The sequence below is a fragment of the Anabrus simplex genome, chromosome 14 (assembly GCF_040414725.1).
Source record: "Anabrus simplex isolate iqAnaSimp1 chromosome 14, ASM4041472v1, whole genome shotgun sequence".
NCBI classification, from domain to species: domain Eukaryota; kingdom Metazoa; phylum Arthropoda; class Insecta; order Orthoptera; family Tettigoniidae; genus Anabrus; species Anabrus simplex.
The window spans coordinates 80,322,636-80,332,486 of NC_090278.1; the positions used below are offsets into that span (position 1 = coordinate 80,322,636).

Genomic DNA, 9,851 nt, shown 5'->3' on the forward strand with positions numbered 1-9,851 from the left:
GGGAATTGATCAACAATGTAGAAAAGAGGAAAACCAAATTGCTTGGCCACACACTTCGACATAGCACATTCTTCACGACTATGCTGGAAGGTAAGAAGGGAAGAGAAAGCCCATGAATACGTATCTGGATTCCGTGATGGACAGCCTGAATTTGAAAAAGTACGTTGACCTGAAACGCTCAGCAGAGGAGAGACAAATGCGGTTGCAACGACAAGGCCTTGCCTTTAGGATATAATATTATAATTATTCCTACAACATAGTTTTTGTCTGGTATGCATATATTTTAGTTATCACATGATTTTTTTTAAATTTTAATTTTATTGGGCTGAAGATGACCACTAAGTTGCTGAAACTAGTGCCAAGATTTATGTAATATCATTTATTTGATATATTGTATTGGAAAGGTCAATTTATTCTTATACATGTAAGGGGTAGTAACTATCACAACCCCTGGAATTTATGTTACTCTCGCTACATTATGGAAGAACGGGTTGCACAACACTTCCTATTAACCAAATTTGTTTGCATTCTAACCGATTACTGCCCAAAATTCTGAGGTCTAATTATTATGCTGCTGCCAGTCGAACGTAGTGCATGTTGAGACTCGTGTCATACAGCAACGCGTAAACATTTTCTTTTACTAATTGGGAACAAATTGGCAGTAGGCTGCCACTATTCTAAATACCCTCTGCGATATACGCGTTATACCCAAACACTAAAATCGTCTTAATATTTTTCATTCCATGTACTTGACAAGGAATGCAAGTCTAGGGTTAAAACGGTGACGCAGAAGCATGCGATAATGGTGTAAATGCGTTCGGGATAGTCAGGAACTCCTGATGTGACACCACATGCTGAATACCCTCCGTATTCTCCGGATATGATACTTGCAGGCTTCTTCTTTCTGATTCCCCGCCTTAAGGGAACTGTCAAAGGCAAACATTTTGCTGACATGCTGGACATCCAAGGGCGTGCGACGACATTAGTGCTTTGATCGATTCACAAAGAAAATATGGCTACCAGTTTCCAAAAGTGTATTGTGACAAATGGAGACTACTTTGAAGGTGATTTCTGCTTCGTCGTGTTGTGTATGATTCACCGAACATTTTAGACGTACTTCGTGTGTTATTTTTGATGGATTTCAATTCCAAAAAGCTGTCCTAACAAAGATACTTATCTTTACCTAATATGGACTGTGTTTCTAATAATATTATTAATAGTGATAATAATTATATTTTTACATCCCTCTAACTACTCTTTTGGTTTTCGGAGGCGGTGAGCTGCGGGAAGTTTGTCCCGCGGGAGTTATTTTACGTGCCAGTAAATCTTCACACGAGGCTAAGTCAGAATTGAATTGAATTGACTTGAATTGAACCTGCCAAGCTGGGGTCAGAAGGCCAGCGCTCTACCGTTTGAGCCACTAAGCACGGCGACTGTGTTTCTATAGGTAGCTCAATTTGAATTTCAAAACTCATGGACATACGCAGGGTTTATAGACACATTTTATTGGCAACAGAACAACTCTGCCAGTCGTTAACAAGGATCTTGAAAGTGAAATAAAACCGATAGTGATTCCCTGGTTTATAGCTGATAATCCTTGAACTGCGCCTTGCAAACCGACACAGTTCAGGTAGGTCGAGTAGTGGGCAATAAATAGATTGAATAAAGTGACCTAGATAGTCCCAAGTCCTTGACTTTAAGACTGTGTCTCTCGGTAACGTGGGTCTTTCGCAATACTTCAAGCTCGCACTTGATCTCTGTGTCTAGATACGAGCGATACACAATTCAACTCACCAATTAGTTAGCACCCTTCTTATTCAAATTTCTCTCGTTCATTCCACATTGTCCGCCTGACTGAGAGATGAGAAATATATCCCTTTAATGGCCTTTATCTGTTTACCCTCCAGGGTCAGTTTCTCCCTCGGACTCAGCGAGGCATCCCACCTCTACCGCCTCAAGGGCAGTGTCCTGGAGCGTGAGACATTGGGTCGGGGATAAATCTGGGAAGGCTGACCAGTACCTCACCCAGGCCGCCTCACCTGCTATGCTGAACAGGGAGCCTTGCGAGGGATGGGAAGATTGGAAGGGATAGACAAGGAAGAGGGAAGAAAGCGGCCGTGGCCTTAAGTTAGGTACCATCCCGGCATTTTCTTGGAGGAGAAGTGGGTAACCACGGAAAGCCACTTCCAGGATGGCTGAGAAGGGAATCGAACCCACCTCTCTTCAGTTGACCTCCGGAGGCTGAGTGGACCCCGTCCCAGCCCTCGTACCACTTTTCAAATTTCGTGGCAGAGCCGGGAATCGAACCCAGGCCTCCGGGAGTGGCAGCTAATCACACTAACCATAACACCACAGAGGCGAACACCAATTCAACAGGTCGAAATTTTACGAGTGTATTTATTTATTTATTTATTTATTTATTTATTTATTTATTTATTTATTTATTTATTTATTGCACACCCGCCTAGTGGCCGTAATCGTTAAGGCGCTCATCCTGCGTAGTCATAATGAGAGTGTAGAGAAAGGAAAACAGAATAGAAACCAAATAATTTTTAAGGGGACCGGGAAGTGTGATAGGCTGAAAAACATGAATTTTCGCTTTTCATTTTTAAAAATCTCCAATCTTTCGTGAAGAAGTTTTTGTATCAATTACTGTGTTGAAGTTATACTTGAGGCAATAAAATAAGGTGTAAACATAAATTTGCATGCTCCATATGCCAGCTACAAGTTAAACGTACTTTTTGGACTTTCCGTAGGTCATATATATTTAAATATTTGGTGTGCCTTTTACTCAGGAACTATCACATCAATGTATTTGAAACTTAGTAGCCTCTTAGACACTGTATAGATCTGATTGCGGAAATCAGTTTAATCAGATATCTTCATTAGTTCATGTAGGCCAGCTTGAAGAGTACTGAAAATTTTACAAGAAAATTTCAATTTTCAACTAGGATTGAAAAAATAATTTCTCAACTCTTGTAAATAACAGAACAATCATATTACTTTAATGGCTCGGAAAAGGTTTTAATATTATTCTTGCAAAGGTTCTTGGGTCTGCTTTGAGTATTTTGTCAGAAAAAGGTACATCAGTTGAGGGAAACTTTAATAATATTTTTTAAAGTATTATTTATATAATGTTCTTTCTCACTCTAAATATTATGCATAGAATCTTCATATTCTACCCAAATAATAATAAATGTATTATAAATATATTAAAAGAACGTTCAAGGAAATTTCTCATTTAGTTTCTGAGATATGAAACAACACATTGGAAGTTACATTTTTCTGTCGTTTCATTTTTCACGGTTCCCTTAGAGTGGAAGTCTTTTTCTTTTTCAGTTTCTACCCAGGTAATCTATAACTCCTAGTTTTTCAGTCTGTCGAAACTAATTTAGGATTTTTTTGTAAAAACCTTTGTTCATCAGCATGCTCAATTATATTAAGAAACGTCATGAATAAGGGTGCCACGCAATGGTACACAAACTTTACCACCACAGTTAAATAACATTTCAAGTATACTGTTTTGCCACATATGTTATAGTTAGACATCGGATGTTTAGGGAGTAACAGGTTAGAACAGGAACACTCAGGGTGCATGCACCGGTGCATTGCACGGCGCAAGGTGCAAAAGACGACTTCGCTAGGTTATCCAGAGTGCAAATCCCCCACTCCTTGATGTTCACCAATAGCGCCCTACCTCTCTTTTCCTACGCCTGCCTCGCTCGCTCCACCTGTCTCCCCCTTCCTCACTTGCTCCGCTGGGCTCCATCATCCATAAGGATTTGAGCCGAGTGGGATCGATGCACGGTGCACAGAACCTCTGCGCCTAGGTTTGCACGCGTGAGATTTTGGGCCTTTCAGAGGCCCTTGGTTAGAAAGCAAACTAATTTTGACAGCTGGAATTTCCATGCAGCCCGCTCTTCCATAATGTATCAAGAGTAAGATAAATTTTAGGGGTTTTCACCTATCGTACGCTTAATTTTATGCAAAACTCATAGTATAACCATTGTGCAGCGTAGCATATACTTCAACTCAGTAAGTTTGCGTTCTAACCAATTACTGCCTAAAACCCAGACTCTAGTTATAGTATTTTCATAATTTTGTATTTTGTATTCGATAGACTAGGAACCTTAAAACTTAAGGGGAGCCATCTCTCAAATTTTGACTTCTACAATTTACCACTTACAAAAACCAAATTTAAAACACAAGCACGCATTAATTTGATATAGCCCCGCACAAAATTTGGAGCTGATTAGTTAATTGGTTGTAAAGATATTACAACATATTTTTTTATAAGTTTACTGGAAAATGCTCCTTGCCACACAGTTTTTTGCTTGGATATAACCTTGCAGACTTGTAAAAAATACCCATGTATTAAAGAAAACTTCTAGTTTTGAAGTCAGTTCAAGACTATTGGAGATATAACTTTCTTCACTTTTTCATTGTCCAATCAATAGGCAAACATCTAGTTTCGCGCTATCTCAGGAATAAAAATATGAGAGGCCCTGCGTTAGAATGTAAACTAATTTTGTTAGCAGGAATTTCCGTGTAGCACGCTCTTCAATAATGTATCAAGAGTAACATAAATTCTAGGGGTTCTCACCTACCGTACGCCTAATTTTTATGCAAAGCTCATAGCATAACCGTTGTGCAGCGTAGCATATACTTCACTTCAGTAAGTTTTCTTTCTAAACAATTACTGCCTAAGAATCCAGACTGATAATCAAATGCAGAACTATTTTTAATTTATGTACATATTCAAAGATTCTCTGAAAAGTTCAGGTGAATCCGGTAAGAACTCTGCCGTAAGGTGCATGTTATGCATTGCAAAGAGCTGAACGTATTTTAAAGTAGATAGAAGCAATTGAAGTTTTAAGAAGTATACTTGCTTTAAAACTGCCGTACTCAGATGTCTTTACGCACAGCGTTGGACAACTACAAGGTAAATATATTCCAGTGGTATTATTGAAATGGTAGTCGGAAATAACTTTTAAGCTAATTTTGTCTGACAGCCTGAGAGGAAGGGGCGTGATATAGCTCTATATACGTCGAAACACTACCCTTTAAATCTGGCAATGACGGCTTCAGAAACAGCGTTAGGGAACAGCTCGATAGCTGCAGTCGCTTAAGTGCGGCCAGTATCCAGTAATCGGGAGATAGTGGGTTCGAGCCCCACTGTCGGCAGCCCTGAAGATGGTTTTCCGTGGTTTCCCATTTTCACACCAGGCAAATGCCGGGGCTGTACCTTAATTAAGTCCACGGCTGCTTCCTTCCACTTCCTAGGCCTTTCCTATCCCATCGTCGCCATAAGACATATCTGTGCCGGTGTGACGTAAAGCAAATAGAAAAAAAAGATAACGAGATTTTAAAGAGGAGGAATTGGGGATATTTTTAGGTGAAAATTGAAAATTCGATATTTACTTTGGGTAAAAAAATAACATTTCAGTCTCAACTCTTCTTATGTAAGTCGACGCTGAACAGAATATACTTCATCTAAATAAAAAAATTATCGGATTATTTACAAAGTGCATTTATTTTACATCTTTCTTGTTACAGGCTGGACTTCGATGGACACATTCTTGAGGTGATGATCACAATACCTTTTGGCCGTATAGTGGGCCATTATTCAATGGATGGTGAGATTGCAAAAATTCCTCTAACTGGGGAAGGAAACTGCAACATTAATCTGAGTAAGTGACGAACTTTATCTGTAGCTTAATTGGTTTTATACTCCCCTCGTCTATTAATGCCAGCTGGCCCGCCAGCTCCGTACTTTCTACGTTTAAGATGTCCCGCATGCACTGATGATGAATGGATTGCCTAACCACTGGTTTGCAAAGGAGTGCTATAATGCGCTGTATTTAGGATGTGAAACAAACAGTAATTTGACTAAACACGCTACGTAACAGGGTGCAATTTAATAAAGTTTAATAACTCATTAATTTATAGTCATACAGAAATTCCAAATTACGAAAGTGTTGCTTGCATATTCAACGATACATTACATATATAGAATGCAGGCGGTTATTTAAAACTCCTGCCTGTACCCGCCTATCATTCAAGTGAATGTAACGAGCCTAACTTCTTTTACCTCACAAAACAGCCTCCCAACGGAGGTAGCCCCAAACGATTAAGTTTACACACAAATCATTTTTAATAAGCATTTCAAATATAATATTAAAAATATTATAATATGATACAACATTTCAAACAACATCTATAGGTGTGGATTGTGATGGTGATACAAAATCTGACAGCTCTTCTTGAGGACTATCGTACTGAAGTTAGAATGTAATATTTTTTCAAAATTCCTTAACAAAAATCTAGGTATATCACCTAGTGCTCCTATCAGTAGACCTATTACATCAATGCATGCTCACATTTGCCTTTGAAATAATTAACAGTGGGTCCATATATACATTTTTGTCCACTTTCTCAGCTTTCTGAAGACCAACCTCGAATGGGGAAGAAAGGTCAATTATTACGCCATGCCTAGAGGTGTTACAATATGCGATAATATCATCTATTCTAGCATACCCATCTAAGGAAACGCACGGGATTTTTTCGTGCACTTGCCACCCATTCTCTTGCAAAGCATTAGCGATTTTAGACCTCACCATGTGAAGGCGTGAATTCCGTAGTAATGTTCCTCTATCACAGAATCCTAAGACATATCCAAATTATTCGTTCTCGGTGCAGTGCCTGCATCCATTCAGATGTGCAAAATCTACCTTTGTTAGAAATACAGTTGTTAGATTCAGATACATCTGCAAGGACTTCAACACGGGTGCTGTCTTCCAAATTTCAAATTCTAGAGTTCTTAGAACTTCACAAAACTGAATTCATCATTAGTGGGAACTTCCTCAATGACATTTCACCAAAGGGTATTTCGCCAGAATACTACACACTCTGTGGACAGCGATGTGGAGAGTACTGTCGAACGAAAATCTTTTGATCGCCCCTTATACTAAACTTTTCGCCTTTCAAGTGGTAAATCTCATCTGATTTCAATATAGAAGGTCCTGCTGCCATGAATTTTATTTGTGTTTGTTACAGCCGATGTAAATCTGACGTACACCTTGAAGTTCCATACTGTAAAACACGACGATGGCCTGGAGTACATCTTGATCGACTCTTCAGATATAAAACACAACACGCCCCACGTAGAAGCTCACTTGGATAACCTGCCTCTAGGTGAGTATACGGCAGAACGGCCGATTTATCCCACTTCAATATCACTTTGATAATAATTTGCTCACTTAGAACATCTATATAGGAATTAGAAAATTGTTTTTGAAGACCTTCATCTGGAGCCTGGCATGGCATTGAAAAGAACGATACTTACTTCGTAGTTCAGAAAGAAGAATAGAAGGTTTTGAAATGTGGAACAATGCTGAAAGTGAGATGGATAGATCGAAAATAACGAATGAAGGGATGCGGATTCGAATTGGTGAGAGGAGATAGATTTGGCAAAATTTGACGAGAAGGAGATATACAATGATAGGAGACGTCTTAAGACACCCAGGTCTTGTTCAGTTGGTTTTCGAGGGAAGTGTGGGGAGTAAGAACGGTAGGGGTAGACCTATGTATGAATATGACAAACAGATTAGAGCAGATGTAGGATACAGGAGTTACGTAGAAATGAACAGGTTAGTAGAGGACAAGGTGGCATGGACAGCTGCAACAAACGAGTCTATGGACTGATGGCTGAAACAACAAAAATCATTGCATGAACATATGTACTTACAATACCGTCGAACTGTGGTGTAATGATTATTGTGATTAGCTGCCCATACCCCCCCCCACCCCCTTTCAATTCCCGGCTCTGCCACGAAATGTGAAAAGTGGTTTGAGGGCTGGAACGGGGCCCACTGATCCTCTCGACGTCAACTGAGCAGAGGAGGTTTCGATTCCCTCCTGACCCATCCTCAAAGTGGTTTTCCTCATTTTCTAACCAACATAATATTATGTGTGACTTTTCTTTAATATTATAAACTTCCCTTTTCATTGCGACATCTTAACAGAATGGATTGAAACTGATTTGAAATCTAAAATATACTGAAAACAAAAGATTGAAAATAACCGTTGCATTGTTGTCAACAATCCCCAAATACATAACAAACCAAAATCAACATTGGACGCTCTCCACTGTAGCATAGAATTCAAGCCGTTGCGATAGCGTCACTCTGTCGTTGGCGCGATTCCAGCTGGCTTGTCAGTCCATTGACCTCTACGGAAGGGTACTGACTTAGGTAATAGTGGAAAAACGTGTTTATTAATTTAATGGCATTGTTTTAGCCTAGAAATGAATAAGTCTTCCTTTATGGGTCATCGTACCCCATTGGTATTTCCAAGCTCAACCATTCAACATAGATCTCCATTTACGGCAGTCTATTAGGGGGAAGATTCCCTGTCTGTTCTCTTCCTAAACTTTTCTTAAAATATTGAAAATCATTTAGAAATTTATTGAACATCTCCCTTGGTAATTTATTCCAATTCCTCACTCCCTTGCCTATAAAATAATATTTGCTCCAATTTGTTCTGATGAGTTCCAATTTTATCTTCATATTGTGATCATTCCTATTTTTAAAAACCCCGTTCAAACTTATTCGTCTACTAATGTCATTCCACTCCAACTCTCCACTGACAGCTCAGAACATACCACTTAGTCGAGCAGCTCGTCTCCTTACTCCAAAGTTGCCGTGCCTGAACTTTGCAAACCTTTTCGTAACGCTACTCCATCGTCTGAAAACACCCACAACAAATCGAGCTGCTTTCGTTTTGATTTTTTCAGTTCTCGAATCCTGGTGAGGGTGCCATACAATGGAACCATATTCTAGTTGGGTTCTTACCAGAGACTTATATACCATCTTTTTACATCCTTAATACCTCATAAACATGTGCAGAGAGCTGTAATATCTCGTTTATGTGATTACCCCAATGGGGAAGTTTCCTTGTATTAACACCTCGATTCTTACAGTGGCATCTATAAGAAATGTTCACCCCATCAACCCAGTAACTAAAAGAAAGAGGTCATTTCCTATTCGTAAAACTCACAACTTGACTTGTAACCCCGTTTATCATCATGCCATTGCCTACTGTACATTGCACAACATTGTTGAGGTATTTTTGCAGTTGCTCACAATCTTGTAAATTATTTATTAGTCTAAAGATTAACATGATCCGCAAAAAGGAGTATCTCTGATTCCATTTCTACTCGACAATTTCGTTTCTGTTTCAGGTGAAGCAGGTAACAAGCTGATCAACGACAACATGGATGAAATAATCAAGACCATGGGTCCTCAAGTATTTGAGGCGTGTCAACAAGTAATCAACAGCATTTTGACAACTGTACTGGGGCATATCCCTTACGATGCCATGACGACAGATTAGCAGCCCAAAACATGAGGATACTGTTAACAAAATAAACCCAGACACTGTTCTGTTAACACAGGAATAATAAACTGATGTGGAAATGTAATCGCTTATTTTCTTTATCACAGTGTACCATGAGTTTCCTGGCACATTGAAGACGGCCATATGTTAATGTGCCATCCTCCAGAAAAAGCAGCATTCTTAGTGAATTTTGAAGTATTTTCCGTGCTACAGAAAGCAAGTATGGTAATGCATTCTGGAATATTAATATTGAAAAAATTTAGCGGACAATATAAAGACGACCATGCTACTAAAAATGTTAAACTAAGCAATTTCCTCAACTGTTCCGAAAGTTAAAGGGATAAATATAACTAAACACTTGTCAAAAAAGGGAATTGTCGAAATAAAATACAAGATAAACTAACACAATATAGAAAATAATGTTGAAAATGCACTTTTTTGTTTTGAGGATTCAC

General features: G+C 39.0%; 1 protein-coding gene across 1 annotated transcript in view; it reads left to right on the forward strand.

Moving 5' to 3' along the window:
* LOC137503012 (circadian clock-controlled protein daywake-like) overlaps nt 1–9,481 on the forward strand; it is a 73,679-nt gene extending 64,198 nt beyond the window's left edge. Inside the window, exons 4-6 of the mRNA XM_068230361.1 lie at nt 5,557–5,690; nt 7,057–7,194; nt 9,242–9,481. Coding sequence (XP_068086462.1) covers nt 5,557–5,690; nt 7,057–7,194; nt 9,242–9,393 — 424 coding nt within the window. The 3' untranslated portion in view covers nt 9,394–9,481. The remainder of the gene's footprint in view (nt 1–5,556; nt 5,691–7,056; nt 7,195–9,241) is intronic.
* The last annotated feature ends 370 nt before the right edge of the window (nt 9,482–9,851 follow it).